General features: G+C 36.2%; 1 protein-coding gene across 1 annotated transcript in view; it reads left to right on the forward strand.

The window, feature by feature from the left end:
- Positions 1 to 16,743, forward strand: part of LOC129245344 (diacylglycerol kinase 1) — a 293,249-nt gene that overhangs the window by 122,559 nt on the left and 153,947 nt on the right. Inside the window, exon 4 of the mRNA XM_054883446.1 lies at positions 4,807 to 4,883. Coding sequence (XP_054739421.1) covers positions 4,807 to 4,883 — 77 coding nt within the window. The remainder of the gene's footprint in view (positions 1 to 4,806; positions 4,884 to 16,743) is intronic.

A 16,743-nucleotide genomic window follows, 5' to 3' on the forward strand; every position in this document is an offset into this window, starting at 1 on the left:
TAATTTCCAGAACGAAAAATATTCAAAACTCTCGGGAACAAATCTTTGGATTAATTAAAGCATTCGTATCTTAAATTTACGGTGTGAAATTTACGATTCACACGAACACAAGAATATGGTCCATATGCTGTTATTTTGCCTTAATTTGATGCAATTATATAAGTAATTTCTGATTGATTTGGCATGAAGTATTCGATTTTAAAGTTTATTTAAAACTAAAAACCATTTTTGTTTTTGCTTGCACGTCCAATTTTTGTTTTTTTTTTGGTAATGTTAGCTCAAGTGTCCATTTTTTCTTTTTTTTTAGTTAAAGTATATATCAGGTATTAAAAATCATCAATAAAATTTGAATCAAGCCCTGATAATTAACAATGGCTGCTTGGTAAAATTTTTAATTTACGATTTTTCGCTAAATCTCGCCCACTTTACATTATTAAAACAAAAACATGTTTTACTTAAAGTATTCCGCAAGTTAACTTAAAAACTAGTTTGTCTTTTTAGCTATCTGAAAAGGTTTAGTATTCTAATAACAACGTAGTTGAATAGATTCACCAGATAGTACCACTTAACGAAACATCGATTTCAAACACTTACTTGTTTATTTATGTGGGGCTACAATCGTATGTCAGTTATGGCCGAATCCAAAATAGTACGCTAGCTAGTGCCAGTTGGAAATCTCAAAGTTTGACAAGTGCGGCACCATTTGGTCCTTCCAACGCAGATGTAGTCTTCCTCGTTTTCCCTTTTGAGGTACCGTGTCGTAGATTCGCCTTGCTAGACCACATTCTTTCACACGGGGGACATGATTAGGCAAGCATAGCTGCTGTATTTTTGCACGCTTATCTATATCTATGTCCCTATATAGCTCATACAGCTCAATAACGCGGACGGGACCAAAGATCTTACGTAGAACTTTTCTCTCGAAGCTTACCAAGCCTTTTTCATCTACTGTTGACATCGTCCGTGCTTCTAAGCTGGGCAGGGGTGATAAGCGATTGGTAGAGTGTTAGTTTGGTCCTTCGAGAGAGAGCTCTACTTCTCAATTGCCTCTGTGACCAAAATAACACCTGTTGAGAAGAGTTATTCTCCATTTGATCTTCCAGCAGACGCCATTTCTGTTGTTACTGATGGATCCAAGGTAGACATACTCCTTCACAACTTCAACTTGTTGGTTGCCTACACTAACATTATGTGCAAGATGCGAAGACTCCCTGTGTGTTAACAGCAGGTAGTTTGTTTTGCATTCATTCACCGCAACACCCACATTGCGCATTGATTCCAAACACTACCTGATTAAATAAATTCGCATAATTTCATCAATCGAAATCAATCAATTGCGTTGAAGCGTTTTTAGGAATTAGTTTGAAGAAACTAAACATTGAGCCAAAAGAGCTAGCATTCATCGCTAAGGGAAAGTTTATAAGCACTCTTTTGCTTATTTTCCCCTCTCAAGTGAAGTAGTAACAGTGCAATAAAATGTCGCGCGAATCCCTATGATGAAGATATTTTTATAATTTTTATCGAATGTTTTACTCATGATAGTTTAAAATTTTGTACAATCCGGCAATATAAGTAACTACCAACAATAATATAATATTTTCAAATCTACAAGCAGGTAACTCTCAATCAATGGCAAGCTGATAAAATTCTCAATAAGTTATACCCTTTGCTTGCTGAAAACTCTCGATATATGAATATTTTTTATTATTTTTAGCATATTTCTCGAGACAATATTTCGAAAGTGTTTCCAATGAATAGCAAAAAGTAAATTCACTTAGATGTACCATTTTTCTACATAGATTATTTCCAAACTCATTGAGTGAATCGAAACCAAATGCATGCATAAATCATGTGAAACGTGACGACAGTGAATACTAGGATCTGTCATTTGCGAAATGACATTTTTATGCATAATTTTGCAATAATCAGTAGAAAATGGATACTCCATGTACGAGTATTACACATACACACAATTCATCACCACAATTTTTGCACAAATACATACAAGTACACATAAATATGAAAGCACATGAGTGCATGTTGATGCCAATTTACTTTACTCCTGCTGCTCTTATTGCACTTTTAGAGTGCAGGTGCAAATCTAACTTTTTTTCCGCTCTACCCGCATAAGTCAGGTCACCTTTTGACAAAGTTAGTAGGTGGCTGCCAAGCTGCCTGGCTGGCGACACCTTGGTAATCGCCTACAACGTTACACCAGCCCATCCAAGAGTCAGTAAAGTTGTATTGAGTTGCAACAAACAGGATACAATTAACTAATGGAAAAAGGAAGTCAATGTTGTTGTGCGACACAAATGAGTGGGAAATAAGAAAGTAGTAGAAGTATAAAAAACAAAACAAGCAATGAAAACTAAATTCAAATACTTGATGATACAAAGTTTTCTTTTTACGGAATAGTTGCTGGGCCAAAGAGGGGCTCATGGGGCACCTGATACACCAAAGTTTACCAACTATAAGTAGATTAAATTCTAATGTCCGAAAATGAATGCTCTGCCTTGTTGAGTTATAGATATAAATCGATTGTACTTGAATCGAGGAGGGTTGTCTGAAAAGTCCGTGCAAACTTAGAGAGATCGCACTACTGCATCACCTGGAAGAAACATACGCAAAATTTCAATCAGATCGACATATTTATTTGTGTTTCAATCGAGCAAGTCGAGTTATGTTCCACGAAGGAATGAAACGAATTTCGTGTGGGGAATTCCACGCCTCAGCAGTTGTGATCGCAAAATCAATAGAAATAGGGTTCCAACTCGTTTCACATCTCGTCTACTATTCAGACTTTACGCATTCGGATCTCTCCATCTACTATTTATTCTCCAAATTGAAGAAATGGCTGGCGGCCTATTATTCGAAAGTGATCAACAAACTAAAACAGCATTGGACGAAATGTATAAACATAAAAAGAGACTATGACGAAAAATTAAATTTAAAGGTATACTAAATAAAGGCTTACTAAACAAAATAAAATTAAAAGTTTACCCCAAGCAATTAAATAGCTTTTATTTCTGCACGGGCTTTCAAATGACCCTAGTATATACAGTGAGTTTCACAATTAAGGCACAGGAACTTATTCACAAGTTTTGACAACTGTTGATTAATTTTAGTAATTTTTTATGAAAATATTTTTTATTCGCCCACAAAAACCGTATATATCAAATTTGTACAAATAAAAAAAGGAATTAACAAACTTCCATACAAATTTCAAACATTTTTCCAGAATTTTCAGAAGTATTTCGAATACGCAGGATTATAGTTCACTGAAATCTGCCAAAATGAAGTGCATGTTTGGAGTAGCTGCAAAATCGCCTTATTTTTTGATACTTTTTTTTTTTTTTTGCTGACGGGATTGTGCATATCCTATATATGGAGGACATTTTTTCTCGTTCTTCTTGCTGTTTTATAAAAACGTGAAAAAAGTAGTTGTACGTTCCACTTATGAAATAAGGTATGCGCAATGGATACCTTTATTTACGTTTTCCCCTGCGCATCCTTAGAGTTCTTTAAAACGATAAATTGATGGAAAAATGAGCGTATGGGTTTTTCTTCCTGGATAACAAAAGAAGTTGATTTTTATCATCCTCTAAAATTATCACTCTACACGGGTAGTTTGGCTTTTGGCTTTCGAACTTCCTGATGCAGTCATTTTATTTAATATTTGCGTCTCGCCCATTACCTCTTTTCAATAAACCCTTAGTTGGGGCAACAAAGCATTCACTCTGAAAATAAATTCAACATTTCGGAATGTTTTTCGAACAATCAACTTTGTATCAAAGAGAAGTGTTACTGAGTTTCAGATATTTTTTGGGCGCAAAATAGCATTCAGTGCGAAAGCAACATGTTATTTATAAGTAAATCAGCCAATGGGTCAACCACTACATTTAAACACTGCTGCTTCTTTACTTGCTTTCGTTGTAGTAATAGCATGTAAACTTTCCCTTACATTTTTGAGGAATAATTTTAAAGTTAAATGGCTTGAAAGGATGTATATTTGAAATATTTCGGTAACTAAAACCCACGGTTGGGGGAACTGCTGCTTCAGTTATGTACTCTCGTGAAAGGGTGTTCCGTCTTGGTAGTATGCTTTAATACTCTAACCTCTGGTGTTTCGTTTAGGCATCTAGCAAAACCCTTAAGAAGAATATTTATGAAGGCGAACTCTCCCAGTCAGTTTGATGCTCTTCTAGTCCTGATTACAGCCACTTAGGACCTAATTTGACTCAAAAAAGTTAGAGATCAGAAAATATAGATTTTATGACATTGTTTAGATTCATCGATCTGCATTCTTCCATATAGTCATAACTTCATGTTTTGAACATAATAATCTTAATTTCAGTAACTTAACATAGTCATTTGTATAAAAGTAATTTTCAGATACTGAAATGAGCAGAAGCAGTTGCATTTACTATTCGCATATATTTGTACATCCAGCAAGTTGCCTGCTCATGATTTCATGTTCAACTTGAAAATGGAAAATGCATGTAAAGCCATGTCAATGCAAGCATTTATTGAAATGAAATGCCATTGTCAAATGGAATATTATACAAGCACAGCAAATCGATTAGTCAAATCAGCAACTTTCCAAACTGCACTTTGAGGTGGAGACCAATCTGTTATGCGAATTGTAGAAAGTAGAAATATAACTACAATTACGCAAGTACAGGCATAGTGATTCCCCCTTTTAATGTAATAATGATTTGATTGCATTTGTTGCATAACATTAATCGAGTTTATTTGTAATATCACAACTTGTTTCTGACGCTTTGGTTTTATTGATTTTACTTGCAGATTCAACCAGAAAGTTGCAGGATGTGCTGCAGGAATTTTGTGCGCCACATGCCTCACCAAAATTCAATCCCGATGGGGTAAGTTAAGTTGTTTTGTTAAGTTATTTTATTTTATTTATTTTTTAGTAATTGCTCACTTTCCTCTTATAACATTTATTTTTATAAATTCAATAGCTTAGTTAATTTTCACCCGATATTTGAAAGTGTTCATTCCTTTTACGCACTGTTAAACGTATTTTTATTTATATAAATTAAATTTATGCTTATAAAAATATTTATATAAATTTAATTTGATTTTATTAAACTCTTTTTTTAATTGTTATTTCTTTATAAAATAGTGCTTAAAAATAACGCCGAAGCTGAAAAAAGTGAAAGAAACATTTTGTTTGCCGAGAAAATAAATAGGTTTCTTTTCGAAACCTGTAAGAAATTGTAAATCGATTTATAAACAACTAAATAAGAGGCTTATAGCTACGCTTCGCACTTTTGACTGTCAACAGTTGAGACCATTTTTGGACCGTAAGTGTAAACTTTGCATCACTACGGCAAATTTCACACTTTGATTATTAGATTTCTTGGCGAGACGTGCACGCAAAACAAGATCACATCCTAGATATTTTTAGCGCCTAAGGTGCTGTAGCCGAATAGGTTGCTGCGTGACTACCATTCGGAATTCAGAGAGAACGTAGGTTCGAATCTCCGTGAAACACCAAAATGAAGGAAAAGTTTTTTCTAATAGCGGTTGCCTCTCGGCAGGCAAAGGCAAACCTCTGAGTGTATGTCTGCCATGGAAAAGCTCCTCATAACCAAAAACCATCTGTCATTCGGAGTCGGCTTAAAACAGTCGGTGTCTCCATTTGTGAAACAACAACAGGACATAAGCCACAATTAGAAGGAGGAGCTCAGCAATAAACGTTTAAAAAGGGTGTAAACGCCTTTTATATTAGTTTAGGGAAAAAGAAATACATTTTTTAAAAACATAAGTTTAACAAGGGTCAAGGGGATGCCGATGATCGGGTAGGAGGTCTCTAAGGCCAATTTAGTTCCGTTCCTGACAAGCCCATCAGCAATTTCATTTCTTTCTAAATATTTTGCTATGTCCTTTAATCCAGATCAGAGAAATGAAACTTGTGCACGCAAGAAATTTGATCTCCTCCTTACAGGCGGCGACTAGTTTGGATCTGCTGCATGGCATCGTCAGGGGCTTGATCGCGGCTTGACTATCGGAAAAGATGTTCTAACGTTCCCTACGCATTATTTGCAGGATCGGAAAGACTTCTGCCGTAAAAACACTAGCAGTATTCAACAATTTGAGGCACATAGATTCCATCTTGTAGCCGTCAGTGAAGACACAGGTAATAGCTTCGGTGCAGATTTTCCACCCGTTCCAATCCTACCTACTTGGAAAGATTACCCTGGCACGACCCTCAAGCTCCAGTTTGCGAATAGATCTGTCTGAAGTTCAGAGAAATACGGTTCGAACTGCCCAAAAATGCTGCCATGACCCTTGATATATTGCCTTCAGAGGCCAACCTCCTTTAATCTGATTGCTCTTTGAGCAGCGATGGAAATAACGTAAAATTCGATGGTTAGTAAGTGCAAAAAGACATTCAGGTCAGCACTGAGGAAAATTATACTTCCTCCTGTGATGACAATACATGCAGAAGAGCTTCTCACCATGCTACCAAATTTACAGAACCACTATGTTGTATATCCAAAGCACGACTTTTGGCTTGAGTTCCATTTTTTGCAGGAGTAGAAAGCTTTACTGGCCTTCTTTATCCTATTTTCAAGGTGTAGCTTTCACTGGAGTTTGAAGTCAAGTATCACCCTATGATACCTAGCTTCCGATGAAAGCGTTGGACAGGGTTTTTTTTAATTTGGAAAGTCTAAAATGAGGAGGTTTATATTTTTAGGTAAATACCACCAACTTCGTTTTGTCAGAGTTGACTCTGAGGCCACAACTGGCAGCCCTGCGACTAAGTACAGTCTTACATGCAGTGCCGTCTTCCAAAATCACAGCCAAATGTGTTGGTGCGTGTGGCTACTATTCGGTAGCGCACAGGTTCGAAGCTCTGGACATGAAGCATCAAATAATAAAAATAAATAATAATTTTAGATTATCATTTAATATAAACACTAAATTTTTACTAAGCCCAATTGGGCAGGAGAAACAAATTTGCGCGTTATCAGCAAGCAGATAAATGGATGCATTTTTGTGACAATGAAGAATGTCATTAACAAAAATGGTAAGAATAATAAGAATCTGGATAGATTCACTCCAAATGCGGATTTATTAGGACAGAAAACAGACGATTTGCGATTTTCTGATTATGTTTTACACTTTCCATTGCCACAATATATATTTTTACAAAGTTATTCAGTCTAATTGATCTCTTTTACCAAACTGATATTTTAATACCAAAAATTTTGTGCTATGTCGAATGAGGGAAGCACATTAACTACAGAGTGTCTTTTGTCTTGAGCTGAATACAGTATTATTTAATGTCGATCTTTTGCTTATATGCAGTAGCTACATGAGCAAATTTTCAAATATGGCATTTCAAGCAATGAAATTCGGTATCCTCATAGGTTCCTTAGGCGTGGCCCAAGGAGGTATCTTAGAACCTCAACATTAAAACGTTTCATCATTTGAGTTGAAATTAAAATCTACCGTTTTTAAATTCACCTCGAAAACTAGATGACAATAAAAATTATTTGGATCTTCGCACTCAGCGACCGATTTCACATAGCACTTAGATAGTCTAGTTCTTGAGTGAAAGAATCAAGAAGTATTTGTAGGTTTGTGGAGTCGTTCCTTCAACTGAGCTTTTGATTTGACAATTTTTGAAAAACTTAAAAAGTGACACAATGCTTTCTACATATATGCAACTTTTTGTATAGGTAAAATAGTTGTTTGCAACCAAAGCAAATGCAGAGGCATTGCTCTTTACTTCTGTTACCACTCAACTGCTACTATGCAGGCAATGGAATCTACCATTTTATAGATTTGCTTATAATTTTGTCGATATACATATATATGCATGCATATACATTATATCCACCAACAAGCGATCTCATATACAATATTATTATTGCATATTCCTCTACTATATAAATACAATTGTCTCAGCACGCTCATGCCTTCAGTTGTAATTCCCGAAGCGTCATCCCAGTACGTCAATAATTTTCCTCCTACCCATATGGGCCTTACTCAATCAACTGTTTCGGGGCTCGCCAATGGGATACTCACTGAAGCGCATGTGCTATTTTATCACTGAGCTGAGTCGAATTGAAGTCTCTTAAGTGTTTAAACGTGCGCTGCCTAAGCATTGCTGGTAATTTTATTATTTACAACATAACAGGCACAAATATGTATGCGCATCCTCATTTATTTTTCTTGCCTATGAATATGTACATGTGTATGTATATGATATATGAGGCCATTTCTTGCATGTAATCCTACAGATTTCATTGCAAATCGCCAATTAGCATTTGTGGGACTTCCGCTTAAGTTGCTGGGATGGCTAATTATATCTAATACTACTTCGACTTATACAATAAATACATACACATGCATTTATGCAGTGGTAAACAAATCTTACTTAAAAGCATCTACGAATGTACAACTCAATAATTTACATATATCGCATGGCATTTATTTCACAATTATTTGTAGTGCCATCAATTTCTATTTTGTTATGTGAAACTCACTTTCTGTCACGATTGGCATTATCTGATTACGAGTACCTGATGCCTCCCAATTTAATTCAATGTAATTCACGTAGCGTATTTTGCTGATCTGTAAATTAGTCTGCCACGTGTACTCACTGTGCACACGTAACGGTGAATAGGCGTTTCCTGACACACATACCCATGCATTGTATGATATTATAGCAATGCGAGAAATGTACCTTTAAAGCAATTAACCGCATATGTGAGACATCTTCTGCTATTATACTGCAGTGCTTAATGCAATTTAACGAGAATGTCTCATAATACCATCGATAAGATTTGTGAGGGAACTTCAAAGCATTTTAAATAAGAAAACTCTGAAAGATCTTCCTTTGCTTAAGCTTAGCGCTATAGGACATAGTGGAAGTGAAATGTTGAATTCAGAGGTATATAGTGAATTGTTGTTTGTGTGATTTTTGGTAATCAAGAAACTATTTATTAAATACTGAGACCCCAAATTATTTAAGCCAATCAGTGGCTTGTTCAATATCTAAGGGCGGTTCGATGTTCACGTATTTTTGACGTTGTCGTATATTCTTCTGAAAATTGATTTACTGAACACTGACAAAAATTTACAAATAATAATTTTAAGATTTATGCAATATTGAAAATTTTGGTATGGAGTTTTTTAAAGTGAAATATTTTCATATATTTTATTATAATTTTTTTTATCTAAAATACGTAGTTAGGTAGATAGGTAAAATGGTTAAAGTATCACTCTGGATCTCCCCAAGTAGCACTAAAGCGGCGCTTTGATATCATTATGAGACATCTAATGGACAAATATCTACAGCCAGCCATAGGTAATGGTGTAATGGAGAAGACTGATGGGACTTAAGTTGGCGCACTGTTCTAGGCTGTCAAAGAAAGATGCATCCAGTGACCTTTATCGTCTAGCTGCCAAGCCTGGACATTTGTTGAAAAAGTGTTCAACAGCCTCCTTCTCTCCTCAGCTTCTGCAATGAAGATTAAATATTTTAACCTAGATTTTCTGCTGACGTGCCGATCGCCCAATTACCAGTAAATACAGCTATGAGTTTGGAAATTGAATAGTGTATAGTAGGCCGGATCGATTTGTGGGGAGGCAAAAAAATCGCCCATTGCTCTGTGAAAATCATATTCTAGGGATCAAAATAAGAAACTTTCCCGAAGGAACCATACCTCTAAAAGGAATTCTGATGTTCCCCAGTCTCTTTTCTATAACTCACTTAAATTAATTTTTTCATTTACATATGTTCTGACTAAATAAATTTCTTAAGAGAAAAAATAGATATTATTATAAACTAGCAAACCCCGCCCGCCTCGCTAGGCACACTAAAATAGAATAGATATGGTTTAGAACAGAAAATATATGGTTTTCATATTATTTATTTATTTATTCTTTATTCAAGCGCTTTGGCATAAACAATATTTTTTGTTTTTCTATTTGTTTTTGAGTAAATATATAATGCTGTTGGCTTCCCAACACGTGAACAGCCAACGTATAGTTGACCATGGGTGAATACTGGTTCTTCTAAATTCATCCCGCATATTTCTAAAGTTTGCCCTTGTGATTTATTGATAGTTATTGCAAATGCTAAACGAATGGGCAGTTGCAAACGCTTGAATTCAAATGGCAATTAAGGTGGAATCATTGGAATTCTCGGTATTAGAACGTCTTCATTCCTGAATTTGCCAATTAAAATAGTTTCTTCGATAACATTATTCATCAATCGTTTGACTACAAGTCTAGTTCCGTTACATAGCAGCTTTGTTCAAATTGATGTCTCTTGGTCGATTTGATCTGGACCGTGCCATTCGTTGCCGATTTGTTTCATTTTCTTCTTGACGCTCTTCTGATGTCGCGTTATTCCGAGCATTTCTCATGCGCCTGTTATTATTTGTCGAGCGACTAATATGAATACGCAATTGTCTTGGCATTTGTACTGTAATAAACATTATTGTAATTATGGTATTCTGAAATTTTGTGGATTATATTTTTTGTTTTTTTATTTTTTTTAACATTTGATTCACTCATGGTGCATCGTAGTTTATCGCATATGAACCGAAAAAATAAATCCACTAAATTTGATGAAAACTTACATTAATTAATTCCAATTTACCACGTGAAAATTCCTAAATGTATAAGAAAAATATAAGCACGTGAGCGATTGTTAATTGAAAAAATAATAAATTTCTTTTTTCTTTTTGACGATTGTTTCTTAGTTATTCATTTGCGTTGATTTGAAATTAAAAAAAAATCTTCTTTTTTATGATCATCAAGTGTTAACAATGTGTGTAAGTTTGGTTTAATTCGGCGCAAAGACACGGCGGGTCCACGTTTTGGCATATATTTCGAGACCCTAGTCATCACTAGGTATGAAAATTACCCCGTATTAAAGCACTTATCGACAGCTTTCATTTGATACCCATATTGTACATACACATCCGAAGGTTACCCGGGTCCACGTTTTGATCTATATCTCGAGCCCTATCCACCAATAGGCATCCAAACTATACGTAAACCATCTTCAATATCTACTTAATAATGTGTGTAACTTTGGTTTAATTCGGTTCAAAGACACGGCCGGTTAGCGAACACACACAAAAAGTTGACTTTATTTTATATATAAGATAAATAATAAATATTATTATAAATAAATAAAAATAAAGAAACAACATAGCCATTTAGCTGATTTTTTCATATAAAGGCCAAAAATGGTGATATTTTGAAATGATTGTATGGGGAACCTCCCAGGGAAGTTCCAGGGGGTGTGCCACTGGCATGGGTGGATCGGCCGTCCAAAATTAGCAGGGGTCGGTCATACATTTGGACTCGATTGGAGCACTCTAAATGGGTCAAAGTGGAATTTTTCAAAATTTGCCCCTACCCAAAAGTTCGACCCAAATTGGGGGGCATCATAATTCGTTTTAGAGGTATGGTTCCTTCGTCAAAGTTTCTTATTTTGATCCCTAGAATACGATTTTCACAGAGCAATGAGCGATTTTTAAATCGACCCGCCCTAGCGTATAGGGTTGGTGCGTGACTACCTTTCGGGATTCACAGAGAGAACGTAGGTTCGAATCTCGATGAAACACCAAAATTAAGAAAAACATTTTTCTAACAGCGCTCGCCCCTCGATAGGTAATGGCAAACCTCCGATTGTATTTCTGCCATGAAAAAGCTCCTCATAAAAATATCTGCCGTTCGGAGTCGGCTTGAAACTGTAGGTCCCTCAATTTGTGGAACAGCACCAAGACACACACCATAAATAGGAGGAGGAGCTCCGACAAACACCCAAAAAAGGGTGTACGCGTCAATTATATATATATATTATATATACAATTCCCTAGACTTTCTCCTCCGTCTATTGTACTGGGGCCAACGAGTTTTCGAAATAGCACAAGAAGAAATGGAGCTCTGTGTTTTCCTGGGAAATAATTTATGCAATTCCCCTTTAACAACTGTCAGGGAATGCCGATGACCTCTTTCTTGCAAGCTCATCAGAAATTTAATGTCCGCCCCCAAAATTGGCGAAAATTCTGTACGCTTTGGACAATTATACGAAACCACTTCGAAGAACGCGTACTGGATTACAGCACAGCAGCAGGGAGGAAGAGTTATAAGGTGTCAGGCGGAGTCCTCCAACGTTCTGTGATTGAGCCATTGGTCTGGAATATCATGTATGATGGCGTTTTGCGCCTCAGTATACCCAATCGCAATAGTCATTACGTCTAACACACTAAGCGACATCTGCGAAAAAGCTAATCAGAACATAGCGGCCGTTAACTCATTGCTGGTGCAAAATGGCCTTCAACTCGCCGAACAGAAAACGGAGTCCGTCTTCCTTCTGCGGTATAAAGGCAGCACATCGTATTTCAAACTGTGTCGGAAGAGTTAGAGCTAGTAGTCGCCGCTGCAATATTAGCTGGGAGTAAAACGCAACGCTTCGCAGCACGCTTCCAGAGATAAAGTTTCGAATTACGAATTACGTAGTTCAAATTTCTGAGCAACTCGTTCTTTGAAAACAAATACATTTTAGAACCCTAAAGAAAAAACCGGTATTTATGTATCTTTTAAGCAGTTTGCTTCCAAAGTAGACTCAATTGAGCGCATAAATCAAGTACAATGGGATTATGAGTATTAGAAATCATTTAGTGGTGCACGTTAGTCTGTTATCGCACACTATTTGTGCCTGAGAAGGTTCCTACTGAAACTTGCTGGTGAATATTTTTTTTGAACATTTTAACTCTCCAACAATCTTACAAGCTTAATATTTTTCGAATTTTTTGAAATGAGTATGCAAATGACCCGCACCAAGCCATATTGGATTAAAATGTTTCGCAAATATATGCGCCATTTTATTTAGGGTAATACTAATGGTTAAGGTTGTTTTATAAGAGTTCTGTTTTTTAATAATTTAGATCAACTTAAGATCAGAATAAGAAAACTTGCATACACTTAAAAAAAATGGTGAAGCATGGGAAAAAATGGCCGCTGGTCCAGCATTCCATAACGGTATTTTTATCATAATTCATATACCACATTCTTACCCTTTTTCCTCGCTTTGCCGCACAGTGTTGTTTTATGAACCAGTTGGTAATTACAGCTGCATATGTGAATGCTTTAATAATCAGAATGCATTAAATTTTAGAGTTTTACACTACGCGTTAAGCTTAAATTATCCGAAGGAGGCTGCTAGGGAAAATAATTTAACGTGTTATTGGAGCGTAGTCTTTTAAATTTGTCAGCTAATTTATATTTCACTGCCATGAAATATAAACTCTCTTTTTTGCCAGCGAACACTTCCGTTGTTAATAAAGTGAAAAAGTGAAAAGAGAAACCATTTACGCAGCAAGTTTTACCTCTTGCTTTTTTGCCAAGCGCCTTGCTAAGCTTAACACTCAGCCCTGTGCCATTAATCACGCGCTACCGAGCGGCGCGATGGAACTGTTGAAATTTTAGACGTTTCACATTTCTTGTTTTCTCTTTTTCATCTTTGTTTTTTTTGTTTTGTTCCTTTTTACTGTTATGCATAACGCACATAATTTTTCATTTGTAACATCAAACCAACAGTTTATCACGAAAATGAGCATTTCCTGTAAATTTGCCTTTACGGTTACTTGACTGGTTGTTTTCCAATTATTGCGTGCACGCGCGAAAGTGGAGAGCGCGAATGAGTAATGTGAATAAGTTAATTTGTGTACAATATTCTACACATTCGGGCATTCAGCCGTCAGTGAACGCCGAGAGAAATTTTGCTAATAATGCGCAAATTTATCTGAATTGGCATAACCTAAAATGTATGTAATTTTTATAAGGATCACGAACTTAATTGGCTTATGGTGGATAAAATATTGCATTAACCATACGCCATGGTGTACATTGTTCTTAAGCGCAATAAGTGTTGTAGTCAAAATATCGGGCAAATGGGCCAGTTGTAGAATGTGCATGGTTTCTTGGCATTCGCCTTTTCAATTTCTTGTATGCATATATATTAATATATACATACATACATACATATATATACATGCGAGTGCTTCGTTTAAATTTTTATTATTCTGCGCATCACCTGCACTGCATATTAAGCCAAAATTTAACACCCTGACTGAGCGTAGTTATGCTCAGCTGCAATTTATGTACTAGTTGCATTGATTCCAGATTTACGAGTTATATATACTAGTTTTTAGCTCATAAAACTATACAAACATGCTTTTGCTATCCCGAAGCGTTCGACTTTCGATGCGCACATCCATACGCCCATGCAGGGGCGGATCTTCAAATGTATTTCTGTTGTTCATGTGTGGGGTAATTTTTATATACGTCCACAACATAGGAAATTATAAATTTCTGAGGTGTCAAAATAATATACTTTATTGACGCTAAATAAAAGTAAAAATAACATCCACTTAAAAAAATTAGAAACTTAAAATTAATTCCACTGTCTTCTGATATTATATTATTTTTTAAGTTTTTTTCGTTTTACTTTAATATGGGGTCTGAAATTACATGACTACCAAAGAAAGATTAAAGTTCATAAAAATTTCAATTTCAAAAATTTTGATAGCTAAAAATATAGTATATTTTATTAATTCCAAGTTGTACTTACGTTTTGTCAGCATTGCAAATTTCTGGAATTCAAAGACCCTTACACTAGAGATGGCTATGTTTTCTGTGAGATAAGAGAATTCTGCAGCGGTATTAAATCTTTGAGTGACACGGCAAAATTGGGATCCAACCGCAAAGCTGGGGTCTCTTGGGAAATCTGAGGGCTCTTTCACGGAGAGGCAAAGTGGGACACTCAGCTTGCTGATGTAATCACAATTTCCAACTTATCAGATAAACGTTGACTGGCAACAGCCCTTATTGAAAAAGGCTGTTGTCAGAGCTGCTACACTTTTTCGGCATGTCATTCAATTTGCCATCACAACTATTGGCGACTACAAGTCACCTGGACCACATGGCATATATTTTATCATGCTGTAGAAAGGCATAGAGTCTATGTCTTTAGCCTTGAAAAAAACTTCACTGCATGCCTGGCACTGACCTATATACCACGCTCACCAGCCCCAAAAGCTTCAGACCCATCAGTATGACTTCTCGAAAGCCTCGAACGTCTAGTAGAATTGCGTATACGTCAGAAGTCGCTGAAGGTTCACCCTCTTTCTTCATTTCAGCATGACTATCAAAGTGGAAAATCATGCGAGTCGGCACTGCAAATCCTTGTTGTTAGTGTAGAATTGGCCATGAACAGGAGTGAAAGATATAGCGTTTGATAATGACACTTTTGACAGTATGTGCAGCTCTGCTAGTAGACCCGATGTAGACCGGGTGCTAGTGAATTGCATTCGTTCGATGCTGACCCAAATAATCGTCCCGATGTGAGCAGAGGAAGATCTGCTAGTGTCATCCGGGGTTAATAGAGATTGCCCCCAAGGCGGAGTGCTGTCTCCATTGCTCTGGTGCATGGTTATCGATCCTCTGCTCACCACCTTAACCGACTCGGGAGTCTACGCACAAGCATATGCGGACGACGTTGCCTGTTTGGTAACAGGCCCTTCATGGACATCTGTGGAAAAGTGCAGAAAACTCTGTACAGGATTGAAACTTGGTGCTGTGCTAATGGGCTATCGGCAAGCAATACCAAGACTGGTATTGTTTTCTTTACTAGAAGGGGGAAGTTTTATGGACTCGTTCTGTCTAAGCTAAAAGGTGTCACAATCCAGCTATCCCCAGAAATCAAATGTTTTTTGATTTCTCAGGATAAAATATACTTTTATTTTTAACTTTAAATTTTTTGTTGAAAATTTTCATGTTTCTGTTCACAATTTTTGAGAAAAAAATTCTGTTTGTCATTTTTGATACAAAAAAGGCCTTCAAGTATCGTTATCAGCGCTTCAATAGAATGGAATTTTGGATTGAGTTTTTCTAGAAAAAAATTTTTAAAATTTTAAACATGTACAATATATCCAAAGCGACACTTTGATTTTTGGTTGCTTTTAAAGTTAAAAAAAAACAACCAGAAAAACACAGTACAAATATGTATTTTTATATATACAAGGTGATGCAAAATTAATAATATAATATAATCTAATTGAGTAACATTTTACTAAACAACAAAGTGCGTGTAGCGTAGTACACATAACAGAAGTGAAACTTTCAAGGCAGACGAAGAAAGAGGGAGAGGCCCAGGAGAGAATGAGAGAGAGGGAGAGAGAAAGAATATATATCTAAATAAATTTACAACATTTGCAAAGAATACAAATAGACGAAATTTACAAAAAACGGAGAAGGGTCGACCGGTGTAGTTAAACGCCGGACACAAACCGTGGCAACAACGCGCACTACTCCGAACGTTTATCACCCGGACAAACGCAGCGATTCCAGGAGCGCAGCAACGGCACAAATTACCGCAAGGCAAAACCAATAAATCCGACGCCGGAATGGATAGCACTTTACTAGCCAGGAAACGGAAATAAGCGCCAAAAAGTAGGCACCAAAAAAACAAAAAAACGCCAAAAAAATAAGGTGCCAAAAATGCCCCAAACAGTAGGCACAAAGGAAATATAACGCCAAAACGTAGGCACCAAAAATATATTTCGTACAAGTTTGCTTGCTGGTGCAAGCGTCAAAAAGTAGCCAATGTTATTTCTCACTAGAAATTAGCAACCACAAGGAAAAATTCAGGAAAATAGCCTAAAGTGTATCTAACATATATATAAG

Source organism: Anastrepha obliqua, chromosome 4 (genome assembly GCF_027943255.1).
Source record: "Anastrepha obliqua isolate idAnaObli1 chromosome 4, idAnaObli1_1.0, whole genome shotgun sequence".
Lineage (NCBI taxonomy): Eukaryota > Metazoa > Arthropoda > Insecta > Diptera > Tephritidae > Anastrepha > Anastrepha obliqua.